The sequence below is a fragment of the Ahaetulla prasina genome, chromosome 1 (assembly GCF_028640845.1).
Source record: "Ahaetulla prasina isolate Xishuangbanna chromosome 1, ASM2864084v1, whole genome shotgun sequence".
Classification (NCBI taxonomy): Eukaryota; Metazoa; Chordata; class Lepidosauria; order Squamata; family Colubridae; genus Ahaetulla; species Ahaetulla prasina.
Genome location: NC_080539.1, coordinates 198,058,247 through 198,074,398, shown reverse-complemented (window position 1 = coordinate 198,074,398; position 16,152 = coordinate 198,058,247). Strand labels below are relative to the sequence as shown.

Here is a 16,152-nt window from a genome sequence, read left to right as displayed (position 1 = left end):
TTTATTGTTCAGATGGTAGTGAAGAATTAAAGAAAGCTGTTCAAGTATTCATTGATAGGCAGATTTAGAATAAGAGCATTTTAAATTGTCACAGCCTTTTCAGATGTGTAAAACTGAGGCATAGTTATTGGATGTGGAGGGAAATAAGCCATAATAAAACTCTGACAAAAAAAGAGGTTGATAGCTATATTGCAATAATAGTGGTTGTTTATCATTGAGAATTTGGGGCTGCATGTTGCCTTAGAAAAGCCCAGTGGAAGAAGCATTGTGAAGTTGGTGTATATGAATGCTTAAAAAAAATTGAATTGAAAGAAATTCTTTGGACGATAAGCAGAATCTTTGCGTTCTTTATTAGTATAGAAAATGTAAAATTGTTGTATAAAATATTTTCGATGCAAACATTTTATTTTTCCATCACTTATTGTTTTTCTTGCTTTTCAACTCACCCATATGATGCTTATTCGCTATATAGTCATACTGATTTATACTGATTTACTTTAGTGTTTCAAGCTCATCCTAGTTAAAAAAAGAAAAATTTGATTGATCAGCTCCCAGATTCTTTTTGTCTATTATGAATGAAGAACTCCGAGTACTGTTCATTCTCAGATGGTAAATGATACTTCTCAGAGTAAATAAAGCAATAAATACCAAAATATTCACAGTTATTTTTCTGTTTTGCTTTTTAAGATATGATAACTTTGAAGACCCCCTTGGAATTATTGACAAATTTCACTATGGGACTCACTACTCCAATGCAGCTGGGGTCATGCATTACCTTATTCGGGTTGAACCTTTTACCACTTTGCATATCCAGCTTCAGAGTGGGAGGTATGATATTAAGCGATGTACCAATTTCTGTTGTTGGCCTAATGGCTGAATTGCAGCATGCATTGTTTTCCTTGAAAGTGAACAAGGTATCATTTCTTCACATACTTCGGGTAGAGATGTTTATTTCTCAGAAGAGAAGCCCCTTTGCATATAATTCAGAGGAGCTACAAATGCAATAGATCCTTTGAGTAAAGGAAGCAAAAAAAAAAGCTTCTTTCCAATAAAACAAAAATATTATTTATTTATAAATAATAAATTTTTATAAATAATAAATATTATTATTTTATAAATAATAAAAATATTATTATTTATAAAATTTATTGATCGCTCATCTTACCACAGGATAACTCTGGGCGGCTTACAATATTAAAAAGTGTATTTATAAGATGTTTAATTTATGAACCGATAGTGACTTTCTGATACTTTACCGTGTAATCTTAGCATCTTGGAGATGTCCAGATTTCCCACCAAGTTTTGTAATGGCCAAACGTGGTCTTCCTCCATGCAATTTGTTGCTGTCCAGAGCTTCATTTATATGCTAATAGCTAAGTAGAGTTCTTGAACGAACAAGTTTTGTGTTTTAGTTCAAATGTGATGCAGGAATGTGTGCAAATGATGTGTAGCTCCAAATATGCATTGTTATCCCAATAAGTAGGTATATTACTTTTTAAAAAATTGCAGCTATATTTGATTTTATAGGAAGAGCACTGAGCTAAAGTTAAGTGCAATTCCATTATTTAAATGGAATTTCAGTGGAAATACTGATGTGTAATTTGGGGCGTTTGCCTTTGTATTTTTTCTCTGCAGATTTGACTGTGCGGATCGACAGTTCCATTCCATTCATGCTACTTGGCAAGCTCTCATGGAGAATCCAAATGATGTGAATGAGCTAATCCCAGAATTTTTCTACTTGCCAGAGTTCTTAGAGAATCAAAATCGTAAGAAGTTAAACCAATAATAAACTGCACAGAACAATGGAATCTCTTTTGAGGTTTAAGTAACGCTATGTCAGGTGCAAATAATCAGGATCATTCATGTGGACTGCAGCGTAAATGATTTATTGAAGCCTATATACAAGAATCTAGTTAACTAACACCAGCACTAAATTGGCACTAGATAAGAATCAACATAATTCAGGAGGGGGAGGGGCTAGACTTAGATCTCTTGTGGCAACGCACCATATAAACTGATGGTGCATTTTACTCTGCTTCCCCCCCTCCCCCCCAGTTTTGCCTGCTCTTCTCCTGCAACGCATTGGCTAATGTTCTGATCCTGTGATTACAGAATGAATAGAAAATCTGATTTATCATACAAAAATTCCTAAATTACACTTTTGCCATATTATTACAAATACTGTTATTCTATTACATAATTTGGTTCTATTTAAAATAAATATGTGAGACATTGATTTTCCTGTTAAACTGCTTTTCTTCAGTCATCTTCTCCTTCAGTGGTATCTGGCTTAGAAAACAGTAACTTCTGATAAGCATTTTATCATCTTAATTGCACCTGAAATCCTTTTGTATTATCTGCAGATTTCAATTTTGGTCAGCTCCAGATTTCAAAAGAAGAGGTAAATGATGTTGTCCTACCAAAATGGGCACGTTCTCCAGAAGACTTCATTTTCAAACATAGGAAAGCATTGGTGAGTTATAATCCCTCTGGAGAGATAATGTAAGATTTTAAAATGTGTGTTTAGCACAAAGGACCATCAGAGTATATGTGTAAGTTGAGAGGAAAGGAAAGGAAGGTGTGCTGAATATGTTTCTGCCTTTAGTAATTTGTAAAAATAATAAATGTGGGATACAAATAAATAAGTTTTAAAAATTTAAAAGGTATGGCATTCACTAATGAATAATATTCATAATCATGTAAAATGATTCTTAGTGGCCTTTCTTCATTCTTCTTGATACAATATGATATAATATATTAATCAGCCATATCAAACATAAATATCAACCACAGTAAAATACAATAAAATGAGATATGATATAGTGAAGTGAGATAAAACAGAATAAAATATAGGAGGCATGATAAATTGGAGATAAATAAGTAAGATAAAATAATAGAAGGTAAAATAGAAGAAGTTTCTAACTGGGTGACTGATTTGTGTTAAGCCAGCTGCTTCAGACATTTGACACATTTAAGTGCTGCAATATCATCTTAAGTAGTCACATTAATAACTGTTTGAAAGCCTTTAGATCTGATTGGACTGAGAATTGGATAGAGAATCCATACTGAGAAATGACACTTGAAAGTTGGATGGCCCAAGCACAATGTTGCTTATTGTGTAATTGCTCTTCAAAGCACAGCTACCCATCCGGGTCCATGGATAGCACCTTCAGCTAGTAATTAAATATTTAATTACTAAAATTCTGTAGATAGTATCTGGTAATCTGGCCAAGTGTTTTGGAAAAAATCTTTCTATAGTTTTTTTGCGATATAAGTTGTTAAGCTTATCCTTAGAGGTTTTACTACAGCTGAATTAAATTGTACTTTTCTGCTACCTATTTTTTTCTCCTGAATGGTTGCAGAAACTTGGATTTATTTTCTAATATTTCACAGTTCCTATGTGTGCAAACATTATCATAAAACTAGGATGATATTTTTCAATGAATGTAAATATGGAGAGCAAAGTGTATTTGGAAAAAGCCTTTTTTTTCCAAAAAATAAAATGGGCTAGAAGTTTTTTTTAAAGAACTCAGTTACTGAACTTAATTTTTTCTTGCTGTCTTAGGAATCAGAATATGTCTCTGCTCATCTCCATGAATGGATAGATCTGATTTTTGGCTATAAACAAAGGGGTCCAGCTGCAGTGGAAGCTCTGAATGTTTTCTACTACTGTACCTATGAAGGTATAAGTCCCATCTTTTCTTGGTTCATAATTGGATCATGTGTGTTGAAAAGCTTAATAGTAGCTTTAAAAGCTAAACCTGGGAAGGGCAGGAGAGAGCATAATAGCCTTTGATTATGCCATGAATAAAATGTTGCACTCTACCAAATATTTGCTATCTTATAGTTGTATGATTGGTTAGTGCTACATAGTATTAAATGGATTATCTATTATTCTTTTGCATTAGCATTTGTACATGGTTAATTAGGGTTAGGAAGAATGATTAACAATGTATCAGTGGCCAACTATTTGGTGACAATATGTATGTCTTACATCATGTTTGTGATGTCTTATAACAGTGATAGGTGGCAGTATCTAACATTTGGACGCTCCAGAAAAAAGCTAAGCAAGATCAGACCTTGTTAATACAGATAGTCCTCAACTTCTGACCGCAGTTGAGCCCAAATTTTCTGTTGCTGAGAAATTTGTTAAGTGAGTTTTGCCCCATTTTATGATTTTTTTTTGCCACATTTGTTAAATGAATCACAGCAGTTGTTAAATTAGTAACACAATTGTTAGGTAAATCTGGCTTCCCTGTTGACTGTGCTTGTCAGAAAGTAACAAAAGGAAATCACATGACCCTGGGACACTTCAGCTGTCATAAATGTGTTAGTTGTCAACCATTCGAATGTAAATCACATTACCAAGGGCACGCTGCAATGGTCGTAAGTGTGAAAAATGATCAGAAGTCACATTTATGCTGGTGTAACTTTGAATGGTCACTAAGTGAACTGTTGTAAGTCAAGGACTACCTGTAGTTCAATGGAAGGCTACTACAAAATCCCAGAATTATAAACTAAATTGAAAGTTGTAAATACATCAGGGCAAACAATCTTTATGTAGTTTTGTGGACATGTCCATAGCATCACCATTTCACCAGCACCATGAATCAAGTGCTTAGTTTTACCTACATCGTATCTATATATGAATCATTTAAGATTTCGGGAGTTGATTTTAAGTGACAAAGTTGATGTGATAAAAGTTCAGTTTTTATTTGAAATGTTCTCCTTGTCCTCATACAGAGTGTTCCACTCAGTCAGCTCTTATTGGACACTGCAGGAGGAGACTGTTGAGTCTAGGGTGGCAAAAAAAATGTCAGTAAGAGTCTAGTAGCACCTTTTCTGACTAGGAAATTGTATTAACAGACATGAGCATTGTCAGATTCAAAGAGTGGCTAGACTACATGAAGTTTCCAGGCATCTGATGACATTAAATGCAGCTCATGGAAATTTATGTTGTTAATGACATCTTTTAGTCTGAAAAGATGCTACTAGACTCCATGTGATTGCCACAGAAATTCTAAGGTTAAAATTCATCAACTTTTAGAAGTCTGTGCCTCTCATGATAAAATGATTCTTCACAGCAGAAACTTCTTTGGGAGGTGGTCCATGTGTAACATCAATCTCCAAATGTACCTTGAGCCTTAAATGCTTTTCTTCAGCTCCATTATAAATATGGGGGGATTGGAAACGTCTGCTTTTATTTGGTCACAATTTAGCACGTCATCTAAACTAATATGAAGTTGAAGAATAATCCGAGTTGCAGAATAACCAGAATTTCTTAGGGCTGAATAATTTTTTTAAAATGAAAGGAAATGCTTTGTAAACTATGCTGGAGTGAATGGGATCACACAGGTCCAAGGGTCAGTCATTTTCATCATGCTAAACTAGGTTTATTCTTCTTCTTCGTGTTGCACCCAAATAGATAGGGCAGATTGGTCATAGACCTTGGCCTTAGTTAGCATTTAGGCCCTCATGAAATCTGCTCTTTCACTACCAGAGTTTGGTTTTCCTTAACCTGATGGTTTTTGGAATTTGTAGTCTGAGTAGATCTGAAGGACACCAGATAGAAATCAAGGCTACTGTACATTTACGGTACATAGAGAAACATTACAATAACTGGGAGGGAGCAAGCGTACACCTCTTTCATAACAACTTCAGGTGATGAAATATTAAGTAATATATACTTGTGAAACCATGTACAGAAAGGTATATTATTTTCATTATTTTGTTTGCCATTTGACTATCATTGCAGGAGCTGTAGACCTGGATGCCTTAACTGATGAGAAAGAAAGGAAAGCCTTAGAAGGGATGATTAACAACTTTGGACAAACACCTTGCCAGTTATTGAAGGTAAATCCTTTGGAAGCACTAAGAATCCCAAGTACCATCTCCAAATGAATAGCCTGTCTTTGTCCGTGTATCATGGTTCTCATGCTTCAGAGGTTTCTCCTCAGGCCTTGTGACAACTTCCTGTTATACTTCACAGTCACATGCTGTGCCAAATCATACGATCTTTATTCCTCTTATTTCAATAATTTGTTGAAGAATCATTGTGTAATTGTGGTTCCCACTTCTCTGGACTTATTCTAGGAGCCCCATTCAGCAAGATTGTCTGTGGAGGAAGTGCTGCAGAAGCAGACCAAAAATGAAAATTCCACCCTCAATCTGTTCCAGCATCTCCCTGAACTAAAATCATTCTTCATTGAGGTAAAGATATTTGTTATCAGGTTGCAGCTGATAATGTTTCACGTTATTTATATTTAATGTTTTAAAAAACAGCTTCTAGGGTGTTTGAAAATAAAAATAATAATTTCCCACATGATTGGATGAACTCAGAATGGATTCAAAGTCCAAAAAGCTAAATGCCTATAGAGACAGAAGACTATGCATTAAACATTTTCTACAATGATGGTGGAAACAGATCTACTCATTTTTTTTTAGTTTCTGCAAATGCAAAAAAGCTACAGCAGTCTTTAACATTGTTTAAATCTCTCTAAACAGAGCAAAGCAGAGAAGTAAAAATCACTCAGAGGAGTAATATAGCAATAGCACTTAGACTTACCGTATATACTCGAGTATAAGCCGAGTTTTTCAGCACGTTTTTTGTGCTGAAAAACGTCCCCTCGGCTTATACTCGAGTATATACGGCTTATACTCGAGTTTTTTTTCTTCTTCTTTTTTTCACATTATACCGGATGGCGCAAACTTGGCGGGCTTTTGCATTAGCGCGGGGAAGCCCTGCCGGTGCAGTGAGAGGGCGGGGCGGGGGAGCCGCCAGCCTTCTCGGCTGAGGGAGGGAGGGTTTCCCCGACCGATAGCTGCCTCATTTCCCACCCTCGGCTTATACTCGAGTCCCCAGTTTACCCCAGTTTTTTGGGGTAAAATTGGGGACCTCGGCTTATACTCGGATCGGCTTATATTCGAGTATATACGGTATATATCGCTTCCCTGTGCTTTACACCCCTTTCTAAGTGGTTTGCAGAGTTAGCATGTTGCCCCCAACAATCTGGGTCCTCATTTTACCAACCTTGGATGGCTGAATCAACCTTGAGCTAATAAGAATCTTACTCCTGACAGTCAGCAGAATTAGCCTGCAATACTGCATTCTCTTCCCAAATACTGCAATCTCTTCCCAAAATCCCCAAAGCTTTAACCAGAAACTATCTACTATTGACCTCACCCCATTCCTAAGAGGTCTGTAAGGGGCGTGCATAAGAGCACCAACGTGCCTACCGTTCCTGTCCTAATGTTCCCTTTGATTGTATCCAATTTCATATAGTTATTACATACTTATGCTTATATATATGCTTATATATCGTATAGTTATTTCATGCTTATGCCTATATATACTGTTGTGACAAATAAATAAAAAATAAAAATAAATAAATTCTAGCCACTGTGCCATGGTAACAGAGCTTGATGTTGTGAGTGGCTCTCTTTTCTTTCTTTTAAGATTCTTCTGTAGATATATTATGTGCATGAGGGCTTCGATTTCAGCATTGTGGCAGACAAAGTGTTAAGCCACAAGAAAATATTCTTAACATTTTTAAATATATTTTTTTATGATGATGGAGGGTTTTTTTTGTCAGTCATAGCACAAGCCATAATTGCATGAAAGTCCCAGGACATTTTTGCAGCCACTTAACAATGATTGGATAGGAGGATTATATTTTCCCAGCAGATCATAAAATGCCCAGGATCACATTTCTGAGTATGCTTGAAAGTAACCTCTCTACAATCTCATGTGGACCTCGTTACAGCTTATTCTCTAGAAGATGCTCATTCACTTCAATGCTGGTCTACTTTCATTGAAGCCAAGATTGTTGATACTTTGGGAATTATTATTGCTCTTCTTATTTATTTATTAGCATGTTTCTGAACATTCCAGTGGTTTGTCTTTGTTACTAATAAATTGAGATGACTAGTTGTGCTGTACATCAGTCAAAGATGAAATACATAATAGTTTGAGAATTACAGGATACTGTACTGATTTTGCAGTACAGCCACAGAAAAGCAAGTACTTTCATATTGATTGTTATGGCCCTGTCGGAGCCTGAGTCTGAGGACAAGACAGAGCTAGGGCCAATGGAGGAACAACCAGAGGAGCAGGACGAGGCAGTCCCAGGTCCTTCGGGCCTGGGAAGGGTTGCCAGCGAGGGAGAGGGGGTGCAGGAGGACCAGGCGAAGGGGAGGACAGGGCAGGCAGTGGAGCAGAGGAGCAATGGAGCTCTGGCGATGAGCAATTGCCTCCATCCCCGAGCACCAAGAATGAAGCGGAGGTGGGATCAGGGCAGGGCAACCTGATGACTTAGGAGGAAGGCGCCCCGTCCCTCTTCACAAGGCTTACCTGGGGAATGAAATTTAAAGATGCTATTGGGAGGGATGTTTGTCGGGCACAAGCATTGAATCCATGGAGCCTCACGTGCAGTTGCCGATGTCTGGATTTTATTATGCTTTGTCTTGTGTGCTTTGCCCGGTTTGCCTGCCTCCCTGGACTTCTTGCCTTGGCTGCTGTCTTGCTGACTTTGTTTACTGGGCTACTCGCAGCCAGAGACTGTCGGAGGTGCATGTGAGAGCTTTGCTCCAAGACTTGCAGTAAACGTGGGGACATTTGGGGAAAGTTGGAGCAATAAAGGGGAGTTAGAACTGTTCTCTGGCTGTGTTACGTCCGTGCCTTACCCCAGGTCATCACACTGATGTAGATTTGTAGGTTTCAGAATAGCTGCAGTTGCCTTTTAAAGTTTTTTAAAAAAAACAATTCTAACGTATCGATGGATATTCAATGTAATTATAAAAATACCTAATGTAGTTAGAAAAATGTTGCCCCATCTCCTATTCCTCATTGTCTTTAGAGATACTCTGACTTTTTACCGTCCCATTTACACTTTTATTTCTTTATATGCTTTATTCCCCACACATTTGTATTATACAAATACTGTAGGAAAATATTGACCATGATAAATATGGCAACTGAGAGAAGGTAAAGGTAGCAACGAAGAAGCAATCATTATATAAATAGTTGCACATTTTTTTTCTTATTTAAGAGGCTGTTCTGACTAGCTGACACAATGAATCTTCAAGTCTTCAGCATAATTTTGTTTCCGCCTATTCCAGCAAAAACTGGGCAAGTGATTTAGATCCAGGAGTTCCTTCTGCTATTACACTTCAGAACTAGAAACACTTATTCTAGAAACTCCATTTAATATTAGCATCCCCACTGGCTGTAAGTTTGAATATCACCTACATGCTAGCATATGTCACATCAGATTAATTTGCCTTACTTACTATCACCAACTAGCATCTGTTTTCCCCTTAGGGAATCAGTGATGGAATCCCCATTGTTAAGGCCATTGTTCCCAGGAACCAATACCGGTCTTTCATGTCACAGGGAAGTCCAGAACTTTTGGTGAGTGACATTTGTGAAAAATGCTGGAAGAAGGTCTGATATGAAATTATCAAAATGACTTGTTATTAATTATTAACTTGTTACCTGTTGTTAATTCTTTATTAATCTTTAACTTGTTTCCATCCAAAGGTGGAAAGTTTATTATAATGTACTGTATGTTGAGGTTTCTTTGATCACGGTTGGTGTGATTGTTGTGTTTAATGTTTCCTGAGTAGACGTAGTATCTTTTTTAAAAAAGTTTTTTTTAAATTTAATTTAATTTTATTTTATAGACAAACATACATCAGCAATTCCTTCCGTGTGACATCTCGGTGTTTTCTTCCTGCAGGAGCTCCTTCATTTTGTTGTTTCTTCTTTCTTCACTTCAATTTAAACTATTACAATTTTTCCACAAATACATTATTATTATTTTCTTACATAATTATTCATTGCTTATCTGTACCTTTCTTCTACCCAATAGTAAAATTTATCCCATATCTTAAAATATTCTGAATCTTGTCTTTCTTTAATCATCAAAGTTAATCTGTTCATTTTTGCACAATCTAAAATTTTTCTAATAATTTCTCCTTCCAGGGGTATTTTCTCTGCTTTCTAGATGTAGTATCTTAATGCAATAAATACATAAAAATCAATAGATCTCTACTTTCAGAACTATAATTCAAAGATTCACAAAAGAGCAGCTGGATATAAAGGCAGGGAGGAAAGGCAAATTGTATTTATATTTGATGTTAAGGAAGTTTATATTTCATTTTCAAAAAATTAAACATTCTTTTCTGAAGGTAACAGTAAACCTCAACTTTATTATTGGGACCCATGGATGGCTACCTTATGATCGAAATATTTCCAATTATTTCACTTTCCTTAAGGACCAAACAGTGACAAATCCCAAGTGAGTAAAAAAAACATAATTTTCTGGGAAATATTTTGGCATGTGTTTTACAAACTAGAGCCCACCTTATAAAATGTATTGGTATGATCCTTCATTGGGGATATTCATAGAGAGAAAGAATATTTTCATAGCTCTTTGTGTGTCTTTAATCTGTTTATCCAGAGCAAGGTACAAATACGTTTTATCTGAATCAAACTACCAATATGCATACAGGCAGAGAAGTTTGTATGTTTGCATTGCATGCATACATTCAATGTGCATGTTGTCTATTTTGAACTGCAAAATAGGCTGCTGGGTAGGTGATGAAAGCTTCTGCTCAGAGCTGGATGCTATGGGAAATTATCTGAAGAAATCAGCAGACTTTACCGACGGATGAGAATGTTGATGAAGGAGTCCATGGGCTCATGGTTAATTTTGGCTTAATAAACTGGCTCATTGAATTATGTCCTATTTGCTATTTAATCAGCTTTATACTGTCCTCTAGACATTTTCCCAAGAATAGGTACATCCCAATTAAACAAAGCTCAGATATGAGCCTGGAGATTCCTATAATGCAAGAGCAAGAGAATGGATGTCTGCAGTTCAGATCTCAGAAACTTGCAGAGTTACTGATAAGAATTGGGAGTTTGGTTATAATAGTATACCACAATCAGTCATTATATGAATGAGCAGGATAAACCCTCTACCTGACCTCTGACTTGCCCTCTCCCTTCTCCCATCCTAACTGGAAGAAAAAAAAATTTGTTATGCTGGAAGTTGAAACTTGTGCTTTATTCTCACTAAATTTTTTATTTTACTTTATTCTCATTAAATCTGCTTGCACTGCTCGTTGCAAGTGTGTTTAATATTATTAAGTAATTATATTGCATTTTTATTTGCACCGAAACTTGCTTCATGATTTTGGGCAACAATATACTTTAATAAATGGAAAATCTAGACCTAATTTAAGTATTTGTTTCCAGAACACAACGAAACATCAGTGGTCCTTTTGCACCAGGACTGGAAATTACTTCAAAGTTGTTTGTGATGTCCCATGATGCAAAGTTGCTTTTCAGTGGAGGGCATTGGGACAATAGCATTCGTGTGACATCTCTCACCAAGGGAAAAGTGATGGCGCAGCATATTCGACACATGGGTAAGGGATTGGGCTTTCTTTCTTTCTTTCTTTCTTTCTTTCTTTCTTTCTTTCTTTCTTTCTTTCTTTCTTTCATCATTCATTTATTCATTCATCATTCCTTCCTTCCTTCCTTCCTTCATTCATTCATTTAGAGTGGATTAGACAATGGGCCTATTTAGAATGTTGAGATGCTCTCACAAGATAGGTGCCACAAAATAGGTGGGGTTGCTTATAAATTTCTGCTCCAGGGAGCAGGCCAGTCACAAAGTTCCTGTTTATTGGGCAAGCAAACTGTAGAGAGCCACAGAGATGTACCATGCAGAAATTATTTGGAAAACACACAAGCCTGCATTAAGTTTGGGAAACAGTGAAAGCTGAGACAGAAGTTGAGCCTGGCTGGACCCTAAATCATTGGGCTATAAGAGGAAAGAAAGGGAAAACTCAGACTCAGACTTTGAAGCGCCTGTTACTATATTCTATTTGAATAACATCCTCCAAAACAAAGCACTGGGCTGCAACCATCTACTAACTAACTCTATATGCAAAAATGCTTAACAATTGAGAAATGTTCATGAGCATACAGAAGATGTCTGTGCTTAGCTTTGCAGAATGCCTACATCCCGTTCATTTATGTAATTAAAGTAAGGAGACTGCCAGGCAAGATATCCATGGAAACATTGATGTTTATAACAATTGTGTTGTCTACCCAGCAGTAAAGAGATCCTGGCTTTATAGCAGAAAGAAGCCCTAGAAATACAAAAGGATGCAGCAACACATTACTTGGATCTACTAATAGATCAAAGACAATGCTTAAACTACAAACAGGAGTGGTGCCTTCTTGTTGACCCTTCTTTCTTAATTCTGGATACAGAGAATAGATACAAATGCACTATATTCTTCCATTGTGATATATAAAAAAAATCATGCTGTGAATCTGTAAACTATGGAGACCATTTGATGGATGTTACTGCTTATTGCATCTCAGGAAATGATAAACGTATTGTAAATAACAATATTTATATTACTGCTGTGCTGATTAGTATTATTTTTTAGTAAGAAGGAAAGAGGTTACCTTCCAGATTTTCAAGATGTTAATTGTAGCTTGTTTTCTCATTTTATCCTCATGAGATTGAGAATAGGGATTGGACCAAAGTCTACTTTTGATTTTCAAGGACCAAGTGAAGTTTTAAAGTAATGTCACTCTAGGCCTAGTCTAAAGTGTAGTCTAAATATTAGATTGCATTGGCTCAGAAGCCTCTTCCATTCCACCCTCTGTCCACAAGGATCCATTAGAACTTTTGCGAACTCTATAGATAGGCTAAAAAGACAATGGATCACCAATTAATCTAACGAGATATTCTTCCACTGACATCAGAATTTCTCTTTTTTAATCCTCCATAGCTTGGGGCAAACAAGGCTCCTCCTTTGTTTTTTGCTACCACAAACTATTCTTAGAATAGCATAAATCATGTTGGATTTGATCCATTTAAAATGTCTCCTTCCTGACAAACCCCATCGAAATGAATAGAATTTAGCTTGAAAGAAGGTAAGTAAATGTGCACGAAGAGCTCTGGTGAGCCTTTACTGGCCCCACATCCATATCCTATGAGAGTTGGCTCTTGAATGATAATATCTGATGGAGGAAAAAGTATTTTTACATAACCGTTTATGTTTAATGCCTCTTTTTCCTGGGAGCACAAATATTCTCTTTAGGAATCCTTATTAATATAATTAGGTGTTCCACATGATACATACAATGTTTGCTAGTTCATATTCTTCAAAATCTAATGGTCATGAATTTACATTCATTTTGCAATGTAGAATAGTTGTTTCATTTTGGGCAAAGCCAGCACATCTATGTTTAAACTCTCACTTTTTTATCTGGTTATTTCAATTTCTAAAAATTGAGTCTTCCTCTGTTTGTTTGTGTTTATAGATATTGTGACATGCTTAGCCATGGATTTCTGTGGGATCCATTTAATTTCAGGCTCAAGGGACACCACTTGTATGGTGTGGCAAATAGTTCAGCAGGTAAGTTGGCTTTTGTGGAACTCTGCAAGCTATTTGTGCGGTGGGATGCCATGTTTTCTGATTGCATTAACTTACAGATGGGGCAGAAAGATCAGAATGTGAGGTACAAAACATTCGTTCAATTTTTATAAAATATAAAGGGTTACTTGAGTCTCACACACTTGGGAATTTGTATAGGGCTTACAGAGCCCTGAGAGATACATTCTGGCATATCTGATAGAAGTTTTAGTGCATGAAAACTTACCTGAACATGTCAAAAATACTGGGGTGAGGTGAGATAAGACTGGAGTCCAGCGATGGCGTTTGCATTGCTAATGGGTTGGAGAGGATTTGTTTTGGGCTGTTGGTTTTGTCTGGTTTCATTATGACTTTGTGCTACTCAGAGTTGTGATGGGTAGCTATGCAAGTCTTTTTAAATAAATCAATAAAAATAAATTTATAAAAAGGTTGTTCTTGTACTGATTGTTCTTGCAACTCCTTGGAAAATAACACTGTGCAATTAAAAGCCCCAGTCCTTTGTTCACTGTTTAGTGCTTTCTTTAGTGTAAATGTAAATATAAATGTAAAATGGAACTATTGCTGTATCGGTTAGTTTCTGAGGCACAAGTGAAGAAAGAAATCCTTTTTTATTTTTTTATACATCCTGAGATTTTTTGATTTTTTGAGCTAAAGTTTCGTTTGTGACTCCTAAGAATAAACTGAATCGATATGTTTTCCTCCTGTTTTATCTGTTTTGTATACTTATTTTGGTAGCAAAATAAATCTTTCAGAAGATCCAGTTTTGTTTTCACCGTGGCCAATAAAGTGGCAGCTCAGCCCTTACTAGCTGCCATTTTATTGACAACTATGAGCTGCATTTTATTTTACCTTGGATGAAATAAATCTACTGTTATAACTTTATCTTACCTTTATTAGCTGTATTTTATTTTACCTTTGATGACTTTCTAAACTTGCAGTCATCATAATAAACTGAAACCAAGTTTGAAGCAAAGTTAAGTGGATCTAAATAGTAGGCTAATGACAATCATGATGGTAGTGAGCAGGGAGAGGTAGCTAAGCCTTCCTTTTCTTGGCTGCAGAAGTTGTTTAGTCTCTGTGTTAGCCTATAATAAGAAGTTTAATATATTAAGAAGCATTATACTTCCTTACCACTTCATGGATTACTGCCTTGTCGTGGTGAAGGGGCTTGTGTAGCTCAATGAAGCTATGAGCGGAGAGTTCTGACAAAACGTCATCCACTGGAGAAGAAAATGGCAACCCACTCTAGTATCTTTGCCATGAAAACCCCATGGACAGTACAACAAATACTTCCTTAAAGTAGAAAGTTGGAACAAAATGATGTCAGGTTTTGGGCAGATGTGGTGCTCTGAAAATATCTTGTCTTTTAATATAACTGTGCTTCTTTCCAATCTTTAATTGCAGGGAGGAGCGCCAATAGGACTGGCTCCTAAACCTTTGCAGATTCTCTATGGACATACCAATGAAGTGTCTTCAGTTGGCATCAGTACAGAACTGGACATGGCAGTGTCAGGTGCCAGGGTATGCTTGCTTGTTGTTTCCTAAGTCTTCATTCAAAGTAAGGAAAACTGCTTCCCTGGCTTAAAGTACCTCATCAGTCTCAAGTGAACCTTGAATATGCAATTCATTCTTGCCAGGCCATTTACATTTCTAAATTGTTCCCTTGTGGTAAATGATGCCTGCAAAGCTATGCCTGCTTCTTTGGAAGTATTTCCCTTTTTGAACATCTGCTTCCAGGCAAATACATGCATGATAGTTTGATGGCAAATGTTCAACACAGGACAATTTTAGAGTTTGGTTTTAAAAAAGGTCTTCCATTTTTAAATGTATTTCCAAAACATTCTTCCTTCCTGTATTCTGCAGAAAGAATGGAATGCATTCAACAAAATATATAGAATGTTTTTAAAACTACAGTGTGGATGCATAATGAACATTTGAGGCTGAGAGGAGCTGCATTATTTAAAAGTCATTAATATAAAGTGCTGTTATAAATACGTGCTGTTAAAAGTCTTATTTGCCTCATAAAACATTGCTTAGATAGGATAATCCACTGAAAAACCACTGCCTGGGTAGATCTTTTCTGGGCATGCTGACTGTTGTATTAAAAGCACAGAGGCTACACTATGAATTGGTTCTCACATTCTTCCAGTTTTGAGATATCTCTGTTTGGTTTTAATAGGATGGAACTGTGATTGTCCACACAATTCAGAAGGGGCAATATATGAGGACTCTGAGACCACCTTGTGAGAGTTCTCTCCCGATCACTGTTCCTAATCTGGCTGTTTCTTGGGAAGGACACTTAGTCGTTCATACCAGCATAGAAGGAAAGACAACTCTCAAGGTATTAAGACAGCAGAATGAACAGGGGCTGCATTGGTTTTGCTTCTAGAGGTGGGGATAAATTAACTGTGTGATTGGAATAGTAATGGGAGTTTCTTATTGTTATTCAGCATTCTCAAGGCTAGTCCCTCCCTCCATCAAACCATGGAATGGTACATATAATTGTATGTCTAGATAAATACAAATATATACCTGCAATCTGGGGCCAATAGGTGTATATTTATGTTTACATAAACCATATATTCATGGTTTGTTGTCCAGAAAAATAGGCAAAGAGAGCATGGGAAAGACCCAGCAGTGAAATCCAGCCAGATTTATCCAGCTCACATGAACCAGTAGGGCCGGTGG

At 36.5% G+C, this 16,152-nt stretch overlaps 1 protein-coding gene across 4 annotated transcripts in view; it reads left to right on the top strand.

Annotated features, from left to right (window-relative positions):
* NBEAL1 (neurobeachin like 1) overlaps window positions 1-16,152 on the top strand; it is a 112,834-nt gene that overhangs the window by 86,018 nt on the left and 10,664 nt on the right. For all 4 annotated transcript variants that reach the window (XM_058186923.1, XM_058186949.1, XM_058186932.1 and 1 more), the window contains 12 exons: window positions 688-828; window positions 1,636-1,766; window positions 2,364-2,473; window positions 3,566-3,683; window positions 5,756-5,853; window positions 6,094-6,210; window positions 9,320-9,409; window positions 10,189-10,298; window positions 11,261-11,433; window positions 13,352-13,446; window positions 14,869-14,985; window positions 15,644-15,805. In XM_058186923.1, the coding sequence (XP_058042906.1) occupies window positions 688-828; window positions 1,636-1,766; window positions 2,364-2,473; window positions 3,566-3,683; window positions 5,756-5,853; window positions 6,094-6,210; window positions 9,320-9,409; window positions 10,189-10,298; window positions 11,261-11,433; window positions 13,352-13,446; window positions 14,869-14,985; window positions 15,644-15,805 (1,462 nt within the window). The remainder of the gene's footprint in view (window positions 1-687; window positions 829-1,635; window positions 1,767-2,363; window positions 2,474-3,565; window positions 3,684-5,755; window positions 5,854-6,093; window positions 6,211-9,319; window positions 9,410-10,188; window positions 10,299-11,260; window positions 11,434-13,351; window positions 13,447-14,868; window positions 14,986-15,643; window positions 15,806-16,152) is intronic.